This window comes from Phaenicophaeus curvirostris, chromosome Z (genome assembly GCF_032191515.1).
Source record: "Phaenicophaeus curvirostris isolate KB17595 chromosome Z, BPBGC_Pcur_1.0, whole genome shotgun sequence".
NCBI lineage: Eukaryota > Metazoa > Chordata > Aves > Cuculiformes > Cuculidae > Phaenicophaeus > Phaenicophaeus curvirostris.
The window spans coordinates 31,647,299-31,668,051 of record NC_091431.1 but is presented as its reverse complement, the minus strand read 5'-3'; the positions used below and the strand labels follow the sequence as shown (position 1 = coordinate 31,668,051).

Below are 20,753 nucleotides of genomic sequence, written 5' to 3'. Positions count from 1 at the left end.
GTAACTGTTTTAAGAGGGTTTGATTAGAACTCTCATTTTATTCCCATGCACCTACATTTTTGGAATTGTGTCTATACGCAACGGACAATAGCATCCACTAGTACACATACACACAATCAAACATTAACTTTCTGTCTTGCAATGACTAATTCTAGGTCTTTAAAAGTTTTTGTGCATACTAGATTATTATTTATAGAAATACATTCTCGAAGCCAGTCTTTTCTACTTTATTATTTTGGATGTAGCAGAACATACTGCAACCAGTGCAAATATCAGAATCATTACTAATTTTTAAATTTCTGAAATGACTTTACAACAATTATCCTAATAGACAAGTATTCAAATGTATTCTTCAATTAACTGTATGAAGTTGCTACTACCTTTTTAAGATTTAAGACAAAGAACAAAAAATGCTTTAACTATATCTGCATTAGAAAACACTCCAACCCTGATATTCATAAAAATAGATCTATCTCAAAAAAAAAAAAGAGGAAGGATGTGTACATGCAGGAGAGAGCGCAAGAGACCTAATCAGCAGAATGGAATTTAAACACAAATTGAAGGAACCAGCTCCCCAAATATAGATGCAAATTCTTAGACCTTCAGATGTTGAAGTTCCATAATTCATTCACTTGTTTGGTACACAGGCTTAAAAATGGTGCTAGCATTTATGAAAAAACAACCCAGATAGCAGCAGTTTAATTGCACTTCTGACATTCAGTTTATTATGAAACAAACAGGTAAGAAATATTGTTTCTATTGCATTTTTCAATTTGTATCCAGTGACATAAAATTCTACCTACCGCTGAACACCTTCATGTTTGATGGAGATATTAGGGATCAATTACAAAGTCACTCGGTGGCACTGACTAAGCCAGTTATATTATGTAAAACAGGTTACAAACATAGCTTTAAAGAACTTCAATAAACTGCAACTGCCTTGCAGTTGCAAGAACATGAATAAAGTGCCACATGTATTTTTTTGTTTGAAAAATTTATCATAATACAAGGTTTACATATTATAGCTATTAGCAATAGTCAGCTAAGAAAGAGAGACCGCACAGTCTTCCAATTTAGTGTGAAAAAAGGATGAAGTTCTTATTGTAAACCTAAAGAGTTCAGAAAAGTCTTACACCCTCTTTCCAAACTAAAATATATGCTATAGATTGTATTTTACATCTGGTATTTTATACATAACTGTATTCACATTGTTATTAAACAGGCAAAATTTACATTTTACATTACTTTGGTGACAAAGATTTCATTTCAGACCCTAGTTTGAACCTTCTGTAGCACTGTGAACAGAAGATGCAGAATCGTGATCAGATGAAGAGGAAGCAGAGTCAGCAGCTGCTTCAGGGGTCACAGATGCAAGCACATAACGACAAACTGGACATGTTCCTGACTACAAAAGGACAGGAAAAAAACAGGTCATGTAAAAAACTGTTTGTACAACTGACATTCAATTCTACTGAAGACCTAAAAGGATACTACTTATGAAGTATTTTATTTCTTCACAAAACCACTATCTCAAAGTCAAATTTGATTGGATAGCAACCTGGAGCTAAGAGAAAGATAATCTCCAAAGAAAGCGTCATTTTGCTTTTACACCAGTTACACAGTAGATATATCAGGCTCTCTGCAAGGTCTTCTTCAAAGTGATTGATTTTGCGGGTGAATATTTTTTTTTTTTGAGGAAAGGATTAAATATACATTAGGTACAGCCCAAATCAAACAGAAAATATTTTTGTCCTAGTTTTCAGGAAAAGAAGTTTACTATGATAGCAGAAAAAGGCAAGGCATATAATGCAAGCAATATCAGCATGGTAATCAACACTATAAAGGGAAAAAATTTACAAACCCCAAAACCCATGGTAGAGGAGTTCTGATCTTATCTCCCTAGTCTGAACCAAACAACCTCCCTCTTTTATACTGCAGGTTCACTGAGAACTAGCAAGCACAGGCTCATACTGTGTGTGAAGCAGAGCACAAACACAAGGAAAAATCCAAATAATTAATTAATTACAGTTCAAGATGATGCAAGACTGTTCAGAAGGAAACTGATTAAACATGATGAAAATGAAATCTAATACCATATAGACCTACAAAAAGTAAATAACTAATCTACAAGCATTCCAGTTATTTCTCCTGTCAGCCTTAGCTGTCACCATAAATGGGTCTTGTATTATGGCAAGACAGGTCAGATTGTTTTCTCTGAGAAAACCAAGGCATCTTCTTTATTTCAGGGTAAGAGTATAGTAAAGAAAACTTTTCTTGTACCAATTTAAGACATAACTCACTCTTACTAAAAGCAGACCATAATTTTTCTCACAAAAATGCTCCCTCTTTTCAAGAAATTGCATTTCAGGGTAAGTACACATACAAATTAGTTTTCTCACTTAGACTAGAATTTGGTTCCATAATGTGTAAAATTAACAGCCACTTATTTCAGAATATTTCATCCCACATTTTCAAAGTTACAAAATATTCTTCCCAGAAGGATGCAAATACTCAAAAACCCCCATGTATATCCCCACCAGTCCTGTAATACTTACTTTCTGTAACCAAAGAGTTACACAGAGTTTGTGAAACAAGTGATGACAGGGTAACTCTGTTATGACTTCGTCTTTCACATATTCACTGCAACAGATAGTACAACACTGCTCTTGACCTACACCCAAGATGAAAAAAAAAAGCATTAGTATCTTGTTTAATATAAAAGATGAGCTGAAATTAAAACACATATGTTATCTACACTTACTAATAATTACAAAATAGAATCACACTTATTCCAGTAAAGATTAGTTTTCCAAATTGACTCAAGTTATACTCAGTCTGATTAAAGATTCAAAAGCTCTTGAACGGCATTGCCAGTGGCACAGTAATTATATGTTTAAATGTTGCATTTTTGGCATTTGAGATGGCCGAATTTTTTCTTATGAACTACATGGAAATTAATTCTGAAATATGTTTCCATACCATCATGGTCATCCGTGACGAGAATTTGTGGCAGACTATCTATAGTTTCTTTACTAGCTGGTGGATGAGCCTGTTCCATATCAAATCCAAGAGACTCCAAATGTGCCAGAGCTGTCTGAAAAGGGTGAGCAGAGACTCAAATTTTCTTACTCACAAATGTAACACAGCATACAAAAAAAAAAGCAAGAAAAGAAATCCAATTCTAATAATATTACTTTCTTAAATGTACGTTTCACTTGACAGTCTAACCATTACACCATTTGTATTTTTGTAATTAATGAGATGAAACTGAAGGTCAAAACAGTAATAGCTTGGGTTTTAAGCCTTCTTTTAGTACCAAGTCAGAGTCACAACTTACTATCCAATGAAAGTTTCAGAAAATGCAACAAGTCAAAAACCTAATAAAAAGCTTGCTAATATAAAACTGCCTTTATGTTTTGCACCTCATTAATGTGTTTCCTGGCTTCAACTATTGAATTGCTCAGGTGCAAACAAAACTTCTAAGTACCATGGCTGCGCTATCAAGGTAAGCATTCAGAAAAAAAGCAGGATGCACATAGATGTTTCATCTGTGTAATGAGGTTAGACAGACACAGCACTCTGATGTCATCTTGTTTGAAACTTACAATCATATAAAATCTTTACATACATTCAACCCCACAAGATACCGAAAAGATCTCCAGTAGGAAAAAAAAAAAAAAAGGCAACACAAAACAGGTTGCTTATATTCACTAAAGATACTTCTAGATAAGTACTATATACACTTGTTTGAACAGCAGAACACACTGAAACTGAAACGTCAAGAACATAGAAACACTGAGTCTGTATCCTGAATGAGCTAGTCACATCCTCCAAGCATAGTTACTTATTACTCTAATTAGCATGAAAATTATTCTAACGGCCATGAAACTCCCTTGCTGTGAAGTTCAAGATAACCTGATGTTTCTGTAATAGTCAGGGTACACTTAACTTAAACCCCCAAAATATACTGGAGAAATGTTGGATTATACACACACATCTCCAGTAGTCTTTCCTCCTAAACTTTAGAGAAAGTTACTGAGCTGCAGCCTGAAAGCATGTCTGCACTTCTGCTGCAGTGGCAAGGAAGCTCAAGCAACCATTACCTGTCTGTCAAACCTCTGCGTATTAGTATGGGTAGTGGGGCATGTCCCTGCCCATGGCAGGTGTGTTGGAAATAGATGGTCTTTAAGGGCCCTTCCAACCCTAACTATTCTATGATTCTACTAGTAGTCTCAAATGAAGAAAAGAAAGCTGAGTATATATATATAGAGAGAGAGGGAGATAGGCTGAGAGAGTTCAGCTTGTTCAGCCTGGAGAAGAGAAGGCTCCAAGGAGATCTTACAGCAACCTTCCAGTACCTGAAAGGGGCCTACAAGAAAGCTAGAGAGGGACTATTCATAAAGGTTTGTGGTGATAGGATGAAGGGGAACAGGCATAAACTGGAGAGGGGCAGATTTAGACTAGACAGTAGGAAGGATTTCTTCACCATGAGAGTGGTGAGACACTGGAACAAGTTGCAAGTTGTGGATGCCCCATCCCTGGAAGTGATTAAGGCCAGGCTGGATGGGGCCTTGGGGAACCTGATCTAGTGGGATGTCCCTGCCCATGGCAAGGGCATCCCACTAGATGATCTTTAAGGAACCTTCCAACCCTAACTTATCTATGATTCTGTGACACCAAGGGGAGTGGTACTGTTGTCACACCAGAAGGACATGGTGTCATCCAGAGAGACCAGGATAAGCCGAAAAAGTGGGCCTGTGTGAATTTCATGACATCCAACAAGATCAAATGCAAGGTCCCACATCTGGTTTGGGGCAATCTGTGGTTTCAATGTAGGGTGGGGGATCACATGATGGAGAGCAGCTCTGTGGAGAAGGACATGGGGGTGCTGGTCAATGGTTGTGAGCCAGCCACATGCGCTCACAGCCCAGAAGTCCAACTGTATGCTGGGCTGTATCAAAAGGAGCATGGCTAGCTGGGTGAGGAAGGTGATTCTGCCCCTCCGCTCCGCTCTGATGATACCCCACCTGGAGCATTGTGTCGAGTTCTGGAATCCATTTCAGATATATAACTATTGGAACGGGTCCAAAGGAGCACCTCTGCTATGAGGACAGGCTGAGAGAGGTGGGATTGTTCAGCCTGGAGAAGAGAAGGCTCTGAGGAGATCTTGTAACAGCCTTGCAGTACCTGGAAGGGGACTACAAGAAAGCTGGGGAGGGACTTTTTACAAAGGCTTGTAGTGATAGGCCTAGGGGGAATGACTATAAATTGGAAGGGGGCAGATTTAGACTAGACATAAGGAAGAATTTCTTCACCATGAGAGTGGTGAGGTACTGGAATAGGTTGCCCAGGGAAGCTGTGGATACCTCTCCCTGAACTGTTCAAGGCCAGGTTGGATGGGGCCTTGGGTGACCTGATCTAGTGGCAGGTGTCCCTGCCCAAGGCAGAGGGGTTGGAAGTAGATTATCTTTAAGGTCCTTTTCAATCCAAACCATTCTGTGATCTATGATATACAGTCTGCCCTATTCACCCCTTTTAACTAGGAGCTGGTAATAGAACTTCACCTTGCTGCCCCTAAACTTACGTCTCACTCACAATATTTAATTGTTCTGACACTATATTGTATGAATCCATCATTTAACTCCTGTTTTGACAAACACTCTGCAGGGAAAGTTTCTGCCAATGCAAGAACTGTCACATTGCATCAAACTGAAGTTTAGCTAGCTCTGTATTCATTCATGATCAACGTCATGCAACACAGAAAAGGCAAAGATCATAACCATGCTGTTTCTCAGTAACAAATCCTCTGGTTTATCCAAAGTTAGACAAATGAAATGACTTTAGAACAAGATAAAGATAAAAAGTCTGTTTGCTTTTGGGTGGTTTGTTTTTTTTCTTTTTCAAATTTGAAACACATTGAGTCAAGGCAGTCAAACACAGAATACTGAGGAATAGAAATGAGACATCCAACCGTACTCTTGCAAAAGAAAAAAGTTGGGACAATTCACATGCTATTTCCTTTGTTATGCAAGTATTTTGGCAACATTCTTTAGAATAATTTAACTAGCATATTTTTATACTGGTAGAAATTAGTATATTTATTTTCCTTCAAGAGGAAATAAATACATTTTTTAATGAAAGCAGTACTGATAGATGACATCTTGCACTACGAAATTTCAAAGAACTTCCAACATTTGTTTTCGAGCTTGCAGACTGGAAAGATCAAGCTAAAACAGAAAAACAGCCTTTTCTCTGATACTCCTATTTTCACATTAGGCTGGAGGAGGATTCAATAATAAAAACTTGTCACAACATCACTGATAGACTACCATCAAGAATATTTTAATACCTCCATAGCTTGTTGCAAGTGTTCCTCTAGAGCCATAAATGTGAGAAACGGCGAATCCATGTAAGGAATGGCTTGAGCAAGTCCTAGGCCATCACCAAACTCATCAAGTAGTCTGAAAGAGATGTGTTAAGAAACATTGCCTTCATTTCAAATAGTAACAACATGAGGCCTGGGTACATGAAATTACTACACCTCAGCTGTTAATTACTGTGTGTTTATACTCTTATGAGGTGGTTGTGTTGGGCTAACTTTGTCTGGATGCCAGACACCCATCCAGATGCTCTGACTTCCTGCCTCAACATGACAGGTGTATAAATATGACTAAAATATCAGGGATTGAGATAAAGACAGAGATCACTCCCCAGTCACCACCACAGGCAAAAGACAGCCAACATAAGGGGCAACATTAGTGTAACTAAAAGGTTGAACCAGATGATCTTTTCGGGTGCCTTCCAACCTAGACTGTTCTATGATTGTATTAATTGCAAATAAAAATGGATTGGGATGGTAAGAAACAAAACCAGAAACTAAACTGCCTTCCCCTTAGCCCTCCCGCTTCTTCCCAGGCTCAAATTCATTCCATTGTTCCCAATTCCCCTATGTCTCCCTACTCCATGCAGTGAGAGAGATCTATGGTCAGTCAATGGGGGTTATGGTCAGTCCATGGCAGTTCCTTTCTGTCACTCCTTCCTCCTCACACTGCTGCCATGATCCATTGTGCCTCCCGTGCACCGTGGTCCTTCAGGATAAACTTGCTGATGTGTTGGTCTTTCCAATAAGCTGCTGTCCTTCACTAACTGCTCCAGCATAGGCACCCCACAAGCATGTTTTCTTTAGCAAATACCTACCTGCTCCACTGTGGTCTTCTCCAAGGCCTGCAGGGGAATCTGCTCCAGCACCTGGAGCACCTACTTCCCCTTATTATCTCACCTTGGTGTCCACAAGGTTGTTCACATTGTGAACATTGTCCTAACTCCTCTCTCTCACAATGTTGCACATCACTTTTTACTCTTTCTCAAAAGGCACCACCCTGCAATGGATCCACTGTAGCCAGATGGAACCAGCTGTATTCAACACAGGGCAGCCCTGGCCTCTCCTCACAGAGGCTGCTCTGCAGCCCCACCCAACAGCACCTGCTCCCAGTACAGTGGTACACTCAAGTCAACATAGGCTTCAGAAGAATATGATGGGAGCTTTTACTGTTGACTGCTTCAAAGAGCACACAGTTCAGCTAATAAATGTCATACTAACACAATTAACTAGCATTCAGATTTTGATTGCATCATGTGCCACTGTTCGTGATGGCAGCTGTTTCAAGTTCCATTTTCAACATATAAAAATCAAAGCAAAATCATGTACAGGTCTGCATATGTTTAACAGACAAAATTTAGCAGACTAGAGAAGCATCCTACTTCTTATCTTGAGTAATTAGTAAGCTTACCAAGGCTAGCCTCCAATACTTAGAAAACAGCTTTTGTCCATATTCTGCAAATCCTCTGCTAGCTTGCTGCCTGGCACTGTAGGAACAGGTGCCTTACTTCTAGTTTAGCCTCACATGCATTAGTCACTGTTGTACTTTTTCACAACATAACTTCAAGGAGAAAATACCAGTGCTTTTGTTATGTTTATGCTGCACTTATGTACTTATTAAAAATATTATAAGAGAGCGAACGTCAACTCTCCTACTGGAAAGCATTCTGCCTAGCTCATTCTTACTTTGGAACAAACACATTACAGTATTCTAGGAATATGCTGTTAAATTTGCTTCGATCTCTTTCTTCCTGGTAACTGCAGATCTTTTGTAATGAATATACTGCAATATTCTTCAGTAATGTAATGATAGAAAAATGAGGGAAGCATTTAAAATTATGATAGTATTAGGTAACTGCATGATATTTCAAAGAAAAATAAGATAAGCTTATAAGACCTAATTTATATCAGTTGCAAAAGAGGAAAAGGCCAATTATAGAAGAGCACTGACTTGAATGCTAATTACATTGCTATTACTTTAGTTCTGTTATATACACTTCACTTACCATCTTCAGAATTAACTGAAAAAGTACACCTATCACTTGAATATTTGGCACACAAGAAGTTTTCCAAATCACAGCCTGATTTAGCAAATCTACCTCCTTTCTCTCTCATTAGAAGATACGTAGTACTCAAAGTATCTTATGACTTAAAACTCAGAAAATCAGACTTTGAAGCAAGTACACACTAACAGCCATGAGTACTTTTGACATCTTACAAAAAAAAAAAAGCCAAACACTACGTACAAAATCTGTGAAATCAATGTAGAAAACCATCAAATGCATACCTCCACACCACATCCAGGTCTTCACCTACACTGGAGTCATCCTCAAGATTGTTATTTTCACCCAACAAGAGTCCAGGATGCAGAAAATCACTAGTTGAATTGTCTTCTTCATCACTGCTACTTTCTGGCTCTTCCTGTAACCAAGGCATCTCTTCTTCCTCCAGTAATGTTTGTTCCCTTCAAATAAATAAATGAAAAGCTAAAATAAAAAGCCAGGAAAATTGAGAAATATGTGCAAGAAACAAAAGCAACACATTACAAGGGCTAAAGATGCACGTTTCCCAGACTAATAGATTCCCAGATCAGGAATTCAGCATTTGCTAAAGAAAAAAAAAAAAATCAAGACAATCCTAGTAGGATCAGCTCCAGGCTTAGAATCTAGTAACACCCATGTTCTATGAAAAATTACTTGTCTGATGCTCAAAGCCAGCAGTATGGTAAGCACCTTGCTTTGAATTTTCCCCAGTATAGGCAGTATCCATGCCAGGGCTAGGGCTAGTAAATTTAGAATCATAGAATCAGAGAATCATAGAATCATCAGGTTGGAAGAGACCCACCAGATCATCGAGTCCAACCATTCCCACCAGTCTCTAAACCATGCCCCTCAGTACCTCATCCACCCGCACCTTAAACCCTTCTAGGGAAGGTGAGTCAACCACCTCCCTGGGCAGATCATTCCATTGCCTAATGACCCTTTCAGTGAAGAATTTTTTCCTTATGTCGAGCCTGAACCTCCCCTGGCAGAGCTTGAGGCCATTCCCTCTTGTGCTGTCCTCTGTTCTGTACAAAGTTATTTTATAGGTTATGTAGAAAGTTATTTCCCACCCATGAAAAACTTACAGCCCCTGTACGAAGCTGGTACTAAAAATTTTCTTATTCATCTACAAGTTCAGAAAGCCACTAAAAACAAAGGTTCTCTTGACACACTGGAACGGCCTTCATGGGGAAGCTTAGCCTGAATACAGCGATACTATTTACAAGAGAAGCTATTTGCATAAGACTCCTCTCATTCCTGGATTTTCTAGAGGAGTGCAAGTTGCCTGGATGTTTACAACCACAGGGCTCTAAGTACCACTTTCCTTATTGAAGGGCAAATAAACAGGAATCATGTCAGAAAAAGGTACATTCATAGGCTGTTTACATCAAAAAATGCTAAAGATCACTCAGCTTCACTGTTGTTCTGAAACAGATGATTTTCTGTGATGTTTTATATAGCCACACCAATTCTACAAACCTCAAGAGACAGTGATATGAAAAAAAGCAGTAACAGTGATCTGAACTGCTTGGTAATAGGTAGGCTACCTTAGAGTAGAAGGATCTGAAGGAACACTTAGGCATGGCTTGTTGCTTTATAAAGACTCAAGCTAAGAATATAATGTGCTTAGAAAAAAAACACCCAAAATTTCCTTGGCTATTTATAGCTACAAATTTTGCCTTGCAACAATGGCAGATACATTTTAAAAAGTACAAAAGTACAGCACTGAATGACTAGAAAAATACGTAAGTTCTTAGTTAGCAAGTAGTTCAGTAGTTAGAGTTTACTTTAGTCATTGATAGAGCTCCAGAAATAGAGAGTAGCATTAAAATAACAGAAACAATAAAGCAAAAAAAAAAAAAAGCCTGCTTTACAAGGAGTGCCAAACAGTATCAGAAGGTGTGTATGTAAACGTGTATCTTTACAAATAACTTCCTAATGTGGCTTTTTATAGTCAGTATATCAAGCCTATTATCTCTATTGATACCACAAGTCAATACCCCCCTCATTATTTCTATATCTTGCATGAAATAGAACTGTTTACATGACATGCCTCTTTTTCCCTGAGAACTACTCAGATTATCTTGATGTAGGCAAGTGACTACTGCTAGCTTATTGACGACTTCTGTTTATGTCATCTTATTCTGTGTAGTGTCATGTGGATATCACATTACTGCTGATGCCAGAACTCGGAGGAAGTAAGCTAGTAAAAGCATACCTTCCTTGGAAAGAGAACTCTTTGCTCTTCTCTTCTTCACCACTGCTACTGTTCTGCGCCTCAGGCTTACATTCTTCCACAAATGGGACAGTCTCCCAGCTATCATTACTCGAGGACCAGCCTCTTTCTGTAGCAGTAGAACAGGCAGGCATAGCTTCACACCATTCTCCATCACTGCATTCTGAGCTGCAATTTAAACAAGGCACTGGTGTGAGTTTGAGCACTGTGTTAGGGGAAAGAAAACAAACACAAACACCCTGTGATTTCTGACTTTCTTATGAACATTACTATTCATATAGACAATTTTTTATAGGAGAATTTTAGTTTTGGCTATTTATAGATGTATTACAAAGCAAGTATACATAGAGAGCTGATTAAAAATCAATTTCTAGGAAAGAATTCTGCCCATCCCACTTTGCAAAAATGTTTTGTTCTTCCCTCTCTGCATCTGCAGAGAACACAAAACAACTCAATAACATAAACTCAGAACCACTATGCACAACTTTCTCCAAGAACTTAGAGGAAACAGCAGCAGTAACACTGAGAACACTACTGCTTGCTTAACAAACAATAAGCAAGCTTGGCCTTCCCTCTCATCCAAACAAAATTGAAAGGAAAAGGTACTATAATCTCTAATCTTGTTTGGTTTTTGGTTGTGTGGTTTTTTTAATCATACAAAGATACAATGGATGACAAACTGCAAATTACATCATTTACTAGCCCACAGATGAATAGCAGGAAGTTTTTCAAGGAGATTTTGCTCAGCCATCACATTGAAAACAACAGGAAATAAGAAGTTTTCAGCAGCTTAAACAGAACAGTGATGTCAACAGAATCTCAAGAAGGATGAACCATAACTACTGCTACCTTTGGTAATGCCGCTCAGAAGGTTCATTCAATGCTAACAGTGACAGTTTACATCTACCAGAACTCAAAGTGTAGTCAGCTAGCTACACAACCTAAAAAAAGTTACAGAAAACTAGTATGTGAAAAGCAAACACGCTTAATGGAGCACATCTTACATAGTAATGCACAACACCCACAGTTCAGTTTGCAGTATGCTAAACTTAATATGTCTATATGTATTGACGTTATCATCCCAACTGCAAAACTCATTTCAAAGAAACTTTCCTTCTAATATTACAAGTAGATGCCAATAAATCTTGCTCTTTAATGAACAATAAGTATTTTTGAACAACTGCACATTATATAATCTAATTTTGACAAGAATAAAGAAGATAAAGACTGATTATATGGAAGCATTTTAACTTGAAGCAGGAACCTTTTTCTCTAACAGTTTTGATGACTAGGGAAAGCAATGGAAACAAGAATATTTATTAACTTTGGGTTACTTCAAAGGATTATTTTACAAAAGAAATTGTATCTGTTTCTGATATGCAGTCTAATACATATTTGGGTTTTGGTTTGAATTATTTTTTTTGTTTGTTAAAGGTTATCTAACCATACTGTAGGACTAGCCCAAATATTCAAGCATCTTATTTTAGTTTTCTCTATTTTACAGTCCAGGAAAGATTTCTGACAAAATTTATAACATTATTCTGATGTTGTTAGTCAAATTTGATCTCTTTAAAGTTAATACAAACACTTATTCAAACCAGAAAAGAGGATATGCTTAAAGTCAATAATACTGAACAAAGGAGGAATGCTCAATGTATGTATTTCAAACCTTAGGATTTAACTGTGCTCAGTTCTATAGAGATGGAGATGCAGAACATCAGTGGATAGTTAGAGAGTTATAGACTTGTTGCTTGCTGAAAACATAACAAGTTAACTAAGCACCTACGCACGGATTTTCTGAGAATAGTTTCTCCCCTGGCTGAACTGGCCTGTACTAGCCATACCATCCAAAACTAAGTGGAAGGAACTAAAGGATATGGTCCTTGTTCCACCATCTGTGCCCTCCAGGGACCTTAACATGACCCTTCCACCTTAGAGCATATGTGGTTCTAACAAATATGGAAGACTTTATCCTTCTTGCACAGCTTCTACATGCAAACAACACAAAAGTTGGGCCCTTACTTGAAGCAAAAAAGGTGAGGTGAAGGCATGGCAATCAGCGAGACAAGTTTCTCGCTGGCTTGGAAATAAGTGAAAGTTAAGTTACAGGATGTAGTTTGACATGTCAATTCTGCTTTTTATGCAGCTACATACGTATATTTAAACATGTAATATGGCTTGATCCTTTGAACATAAAACTTTACTTTTTGCAAATAGAAAAACATGTTACTACTTTGTACAGAGTAATCATTGGCAATTTACTCCATAAGGATAAGTATTTAGAGAGTTTAGAACACAAATGATAAGATATTTTTTTATAAGTTAAAGCACACACATGCTTCCAGTTTAGTGGTTCAGTCATTGTCATCATGATGAACATGTTCACTTTCAGATAAGCAATCTGTATTTCCTTGTTATGCTACAACATTCTGTCACTTTCCATTAGAGAAGTCAATGTTATAATTGTAAAATAGTGCACATTTCCCCCATTGCTTTTTAGTCTTCTAGTAGCAGCATTTCAGAAGTGGGGGAAAAAAATAAAGATTATGCAGTAATAATTTTTGAAAAGTAAACCTTACAAGGAAAGAAAGGATTCATTTACAAGTCCACCTGTATGTTTAATAAGATACACCAAAATTAAATCTATTACCCCATTGTACAATGTCTTAAGGAATTTGTTCTGTCATAATTGGGACTCTGAAACACTTTAAGGACACGAGTTTATGCAGATCACCTCTCATACTGCTCTCTCCACAAAAGCAGTGGAACTATCTGCTAAGGATGTCAGCTTATGAAGACAAACAGCAAGCATACACACAAAAGCCACATCAACATCTAGAAAACGTGTATTGTAAATTAGGCAGTGGGAACAGAACCAACAAGATGAAATCAAACTAGAAGAAAAATATAGAAAAAAAATTCAAACATGAGCCATCAAAACCACTAATGCATGTATCATAGAAAGTTAGAAATAATTTTTCCCTTCAAGTAGCTTAGTTTTATAACTCCTATTCACAGAGTAAAGTTCTTAACCAGAATTATATGAGTAAAAGTTAATCAATACTAGGTTAATCCAAATTAGTCTGTCTCCTGCATAGAGAGCCCAAAAGAAGAGGAGCCTGAATGCTGCTCCCTGGGTCCAAGTTGGAGCAGTTTGCAGATCTGAAAGTGTACTCATTAAGAGTTACTTTGGAAATGCCTACTAGCCTAAAGAACTTTAATTAAATAGGCATTAATAAGCAATACTATCACATTCTTCAGATATAACAAGGAAGAATGATTTCTTTCATAAGGCTGGAAACAAGAACATACATAGACTGCCATACAGAATATTGAGATTTGATGGCAAAAAGAGCAAGTTCTGAAAAACAAGTCTTGAAGGGAACCCATAATTTGCTAAAAAACTTCTGAACAAGGCTTGCCCTCTCTAACTTCCATGTGCTTAGCAAAAATAAAACAAAAAATAAACAAGTAATCTTCCTTTGTAGTAAGACTCTTTGATCCTAAACATAAGGAAAGGCTTTATACATTACCAGAAGTACATACATTACTATTTTTTTAGATGGACTTGAGGAAGTATGAAGGAAAACTGTAAGGAAAATCTGGCATCTTGTCATCTGATTGTATTCTGAAATTGCTTGAGTTTACATCTCGGTTGCTAAGAAATTCAGATTTGCACAGTTTACACAAAAGATTCAATAGTAATACAAATGTTAAAATGAAATTTTACCTGTCTTCATCTTTGTGAGACACTGAGAAATGCCTGCTGAAATCTTCAAACTCATTCCCAGAAGTGCTATCGCCCAGAATATTTTTTTGTTCTTGAGCTGCTGCACGTCTGCTTAGGCATACATCTGTGTTCCTTTGATGATCTTGATACTCTCCTGAGTCAAAAAACATACTAGAACTCATCTCATCTTTGCTGTTTCTCAAGGCACATGCAGTGTGGCCTTGGACTTCAGCAATTTCAGTTATCCTACAGGAACCACTTTCCTCTTCATCAACATTAGGATGTTTGTTTCCCTCCAACTGGTTTGCAGTATTTTGTTTTCTTATTTTAGGTCTCACTACTAGTTCAGGTGGATTTCTTAGGTCAGTCTTCATGCCGCTGGCATTTAATTCATTAGCCTCTACCACAGGAGTTCCATCTCCAACATCCACTCTTTTTTCTGTCTGCTGTGTTTCGTAACTGGCACCACTCAGGTCACTTTTCAGTATAGCTCCATCTTCAGCAGAAAATTTAACTGTCCTGTTGTTTGAACATGCCAAGTGTGAATCTATACTAAAATACCTCACTAAAGGCATTGGTTCTGCTTCTTTGCAACATTCTTCAGAACAACTGTGGCCGAATGCAGCATATTGGGACTGTAAGTCAGTACAATAATCTGTAACATTGTCTAAGTCAGGAAGCATGTTATCTAGTGTTTTCTGAAATATACCTGCTTCATCTCTTACTAAAGAAAGTTGGTCTTCAGCATCATCATCTCCATCACTGCTATCAGGCTCATAAGAGTCAATGTTTACACATGCAATTGCATTCTGACCATCCAAATCATTACACATTCCAGACATGTATTCTGCAAGGTCCTCAGAATTTTCATGAAGATTCATGAAGTTCCCCAAGTACTGGTTGCCTTCCAGACCACAAGAGAAAAAAGAAAGTGGTAAGGTGTCCACATCAACAGTATGGTTTGATATACTTTGGCAAACCTGTTCTCCTGTTCCAGCATTTTTTATTAAAGGATCATCTGATAAACCTGATGGAACTTGAACCATTGAACTGGAATCTTCACAAGAAGCTGTAAGAAAGAATGCATTGAAATAATCAAAAGCAATGTAAATATTCTCATCTACAATAAATATTCATTAAAAGGAAAGGACAATTCACTAGGACTGCAGTGCAATTTGATAAGCATTTACCAGAAACACAGTCATTCTTTACTAATATATTTACATGCTCTTTTATATAAATTAAGCATACAGAAACAGACTTAGGTGATACTATTCCAGCTCAGCCTGTGATAGAAAAAACCCAAGTATTAATAGAATGTGTTCATGAGCAGTCCTTTTACGTTGTTTATATATATAAAAAAAATTAAGATGACAATGTGAAATCTGAAAAAAATTTGTAAGTTTATAAAAGCTGCAACATTTCTTTCCATAAGTTTACAAATGGACTATCCATTCATTAACAAGCTAAACTGTGCCTCCTGCCACACTTGGATAAAGCCACATATTGCTGCAATAAATTACCTACTAATCGCATTGTATTTCATACATGCAGCTGTGAGTGCAACTCCTCATAAGAGGAAAATAATAGCAGGGATGAATGTGGAACTACAGTCAGTAGTTATAACTACCACAAATTCAGTTTGGTTATATAACAGTTTAACATCTCTTGCATAGAGGGACAATAAATATCAAACACAGAAGAAGGGTTAAAAAAGGTAAAAACATGTATACTGCTGCTTGTAAAAAATGAATGCTTAGCTCAAGTCATTAGTAAACTCCTAACCAAGGCAACAGTCCAAACTATGTTTTAACATACAATGGCCTACATAACTTAATGATATTAAGAAATCTGGAAACTTAAAATCAACAACTACAACAATAAAAAAAGCCATCAAAACCTCACCATCAAACAAAAAAACAGAAAGACATATGCATGTTTCCATGTTATTTCAAAAACACGCGGAAGTGTTAAACCATGTAAAATGAATGTTCCAGGATTGAAAAAAAGAACATTCATGGCACTGAAATCTTGGGAAAACTGTGCCTCTCTACACTAAGAGCCTGACGGCTTTCAGGAAGTAACATTGTAACATTGCATTTTAGCTAATTAAAAGCTTTAAGCTCCTTCAAAAAATTGCTAACAGCTGAGGCTGGCAGGCAGGCCCCACTGGAAAGCACACAGTCCACCCCTCTTATTCAGGAAGAATCACCTATAGTAGGTTACCAAGGACCAAGTCCAAACAAATTTTTAATATTTCCAAGAATACCTCCTTCTACTCATCTTCCATAGTTGCTTAGTTGCTATAGAAGATACCAAGCCAATTAGCAAGGAAATACAAAGTATAATATAGGTAGTACCACCCATTCTTTCCTCCTACCCCCCCAAAAAAAAAGTCTTAATTGGGGAAAAATGTAACCTAGTAGATGTAAGGGAAGTTAATCAATCCAGGACATTTCTCAGAGAAATTTGAAAAGTCAGTGCCAAAAAAAAAAATTAATCAAATACAAAAGGAAAAGTATTTTGGTTTTAGACAAAAGAAGAAAATGAGTGAGTCACGCTTAAAATTCATATAAAAGGAATTACAAAAGAAATACACTCTAAACTGCATATTTCTTATGACCTCTAAAGTAATAGTACTCTCATCTCTAAGAAGCTGAAACAAGAAAGGTGGTAGCATTATAGAGAGACAGTAGGAGGACCTCAGCAAGTGACAACATTGCTTTACAGGAAATAAACCTTTAATTGGTTGAAAGTGTAGGAAATGTATGAACAGATGACTGCAAAAATGTTTAAATTACAAAGAAATTAAAACACCCTAAGGTAATCTACATCATAACAGCCTCCAAGAACAATGGCACATAACAAAGATAAATTAGTACTATGCTATTAAAAAGAGAAAAAAAGAAAAGCAGGAGAAAGCAGTAACAAAAGTGTCTCTAAAGGAAGGAGAAAAAAATGCAATTTCATAGAATCACAGAATCATTTATATTGGAAAAGACCTTTAAGAGCATCATCTCCAACAGTAAACCCAACACTACCGAGTCCACCACAAAGTCGTGTCCCTAAGTGCCAAATCTACACGTTTTTCAAATGCCTCTGGGGATGGGGACTCAACCACTGCCCTGGGAAGCCTATTCCAGTGCTTGACAACCCTTTCCATGAAGAAGTTTTTCCTAATATCCAATTTAAACCTCTCCTGGAACAACCTGAGGCCATTTCCTCTCAGTCTATCACATGCTCTCTGGGGAAAAAAGACCAGCACCTGCCATAGCACAACCTACTTTCCAGTAGTTGTGGAGAGTGATAAAGTCTCCCCCCAGCCTCCTTTTCTCCAGGCTGAACAGCCCCAGTTGCCTCAGCCACTCCTCATAAGACTTGTTCTCCAGGCCCTTCACCAGCTTTGTTACTCTTCTTCACACACTCTCCAGCACCTCAATGTCTTTCTTGTAGTGACGGGCCCAAAACTGAAAACAGGTGACCCCATTTCTGACACAAGCCAGGATACTATCAGCCTTCTTGGCCACCCAGGCACACTGCTGGCTCATACTCGATCAGCTGTTCAGCCACTTTTCCCCAAGTCTGTAGTGTTGCATGGGTTGTTGTGACTGCATTGCGGGACCCAGCGCTTTGGAAGATCTAAGGCTATATCAAATGTTTTTTAGCAGAAAACCTCATGCACTTGAGATGAGACTATGTTTCTAATCCAACAAGCAGTTTTGTATTTCTCTACGAAATTCTAATAGAGATGCTAAAGTCACAAAAGACATTTTGGGAAATACTGACATTCAACATTCATTAAACAAGAAAAGGAAGTCGTCTGAATGGTATAAACAAAAAGTGAACACCTTTTTAATATTTTAATATTTTAATAGTCTTAAACTAACTCCTACTGTAACTACATAACAATTGACAAAAACAGAACTACTTTGTCCATGATACATAAAATACTTCATTACCTAGTTCCAAACTGAAGGCTAGAACAGGCATTCTCTTCCAAATGTGATTTGTAATTTGATGTGAAGACTAATTAATTTGAATTACACCATATTATGGTTATCTAGTTGGCTAGGGTGCATTAACTCATTCAGGAATGTCCTTCTTCAGGCAAAATTAAACAACCTAAGGTGGACTACACTTTCATTTGCCTTCATGCAATGTTTCATTGCAAAAAGCCATACAAAATGTACTTAACACATATTATTTAAGAGGCAACCCTCCTCCCTTGACATCTCCCTCCCTCTACATGCCTTGCTTCTCCCTCTGCAAGCATCTCAGTTTGCAATTAAATGGCATGTACACAAAGATATGCACATACCTAAAGAATTCTCTTTCTGAACATCCTCTAGTTCTAACTGTTCAGAGTCTTCATTGTGTTGATGTTCACCACTGTCTTGACCATTCAAAGGCGGTCTAAAACCAGCATAGGTGTGTCTTCTTCTGTCTGCAAAAACCTCAAAACCTCCTGCTGGTACAGGACACTCATGTCTGCCGGCTTCTTGACTCATTGCTACATAAGGTTATGGATGGAAGAAAAAGAGAGATTCATTAAAACAACAAAACACCTTGTGAATTTCCATCTTCCCCAACACTTTGATATAATTTTTTTTAATTAAAATATTTTCCGTACCTTTAAATCCTTGAGCTTCACAACCACCACAATTATTATGAACCTGAAGTACTCTGGGCATATATGTTATGAAAGCAGAATTATCATCTACAATAAACAATATTGACAAACACTGAACTTTCTCCGATTTTAACACATTTGTAGCAAATAACAGAGATATTCTAAAAAAGAATTGTTAAAATCAACTCCAGATGTCACACGACTTTTTTTTTTTTTTAATGTAATACACATAGCTGTGATAAAATACATCTGCCAGCTTGCAAAACACATTGGAAAAAGCCTTCAGATAATACAGCAAAATTTAGCCAGCCCTAGCTAGCTTATCTCTGTGACAGGAAAAGAACAATTAATCAAATAACACCTTCTAAACCAAATGTCCCAAGTACCAGGGAGAAGGCTTTATTCTTCACACTAGGAAGTATGTTCAGGCATGGTCATACAAGGCAATTGCCCACACATGGCTCCTATCATAGATGCAATCTATTTATCTGCACTTACATAAAGCCTCTAACACAGTGCCCCACAACATCCTTCTCTCTAACTTGGAGAGACACGGATTTGATTGGTGGACTGTTCAGTAGGTAAGGAAATGGTTAGATGGTTGGATTCAGAGAGTAGTGGTCAATGGTTTGATGTCCAGATGGGGATCTGCAGCAAGTGGTGTCACTCAGTGGTCCATATTGGGACCAGTGCTCTTTAATAGTCTCATCAATGATATAGACAGTTTGTTTGGTTTTTAAACACCATTGAAGCTGACATTTTGCTAGGAGTGACATACAGGAAACTAACTCTGCTGCTGCCTTCCTAACATAAATCATGAAAAATAAGATGCAGGTGGAAAAAATGAAATATTTTTCTTGGAGCTGCATTTTCAGAAATCACATGATCCCTTAATAGCTTTAATGAAGAAGCAAATAGAAGAAAGCTACCTATTCTAAGCTACAGCTTCTAGTACAAGGTAGTCTTAGGAGGTTCAGACACATGATATCCTACAAGAACCTGGTCTAGAATTGCCAACATGACAATTCTGTGAACATTTCCTAACAATCTGCAGTTCAGTCAAATTTCTGCAGAAAAAAAAAATCAAATACTTTCTGCCTGGTTTTAATCAGAGGGAAAAAAAGAAAAACAAAACATAGACATAACTAGTATAATGACAGTGGAAGATTCAGAGCCTCAGGAGAAAAAGCAGGATCCAGGAAATGAAAAATAATCACTTTGTCTTCCAGACTGACATGGAAAAAAAATGAGGTTGGAGTAAACCAAACAAAATTACACCTGCCACATGAGTCTAAAATATTACTGCTTCATTCCCAGGTGAATTCACAGCAACAGCGCTGTGCTTAAAACGCAAATATTTACAATTCACTTCCTTAAAACTGCAACATTAAAGTATACTATAACCTGAAAAGGCTTTTATCTAATGCTGTCAGCTTCACATTTTGTTACCTTTAGGCAATTCTAAGAAACTCTTTCTTATAAAATGTTGTGCTGCAACTCACCACACTGTATCTGTTTGGGAACAGTGTTGCCTAACATCTTTATCACAGACTTGGACAGTGGGACTGAGGGCACCCTCAGCAAATTTGTTGATGACACTAATCTGTGCTATGTGGTCTACACACTGGAGGGAAAGAGGTGCCATCCAGGAGAACCTGGAAAGGCTTGAGATGTAGGCCTGTGCTGAGCTCATGAAGGCCAAGTGCAAGGTCCTGCACCTGGGGCTGGGAAATCCC

The 20,753-nt window shown here is 37.6% G+C and overlaps 1 protein-coding gene across 1 annotated transcript; it reads right to left on the bottom strand.

Moving 5' to 3' along the window:
- Window positions 1-96: 96 nt before the first annotated feature.
- PJA2 (praja ring finger ubiquitin ligase 2) lies at window positions 97-19,080 on the bottom strand. The gene is made up of 9 exons (XM_069879950.1): window positions 19,018-19,080; window positions 18,706-18,897; window positions 14,388-15,456; window positions 10,640-10,825; window positions 8,667-8,843; window positions 6,350-6,461; window positions 2,980-3,094; window positions 2,556-2,671; window positions 97-1,405 (listed from the first exon to the last, which is right to left on the bottom strand). Exons 1-9 carry the CDS (start codon window positions 19,076-19,078, stop codon window positions 1,274-1,276), a joined length of 2,160 nt encoding a protein of 719 aa, XP_069736051.1. The 5' UTR covers window positions 19,079-19,080; the 3' UTR covers window positions 97-1,273.
- Between the last annotated feature and the right edge of the window lie 1,673 nt (window positions 19,081-20,753).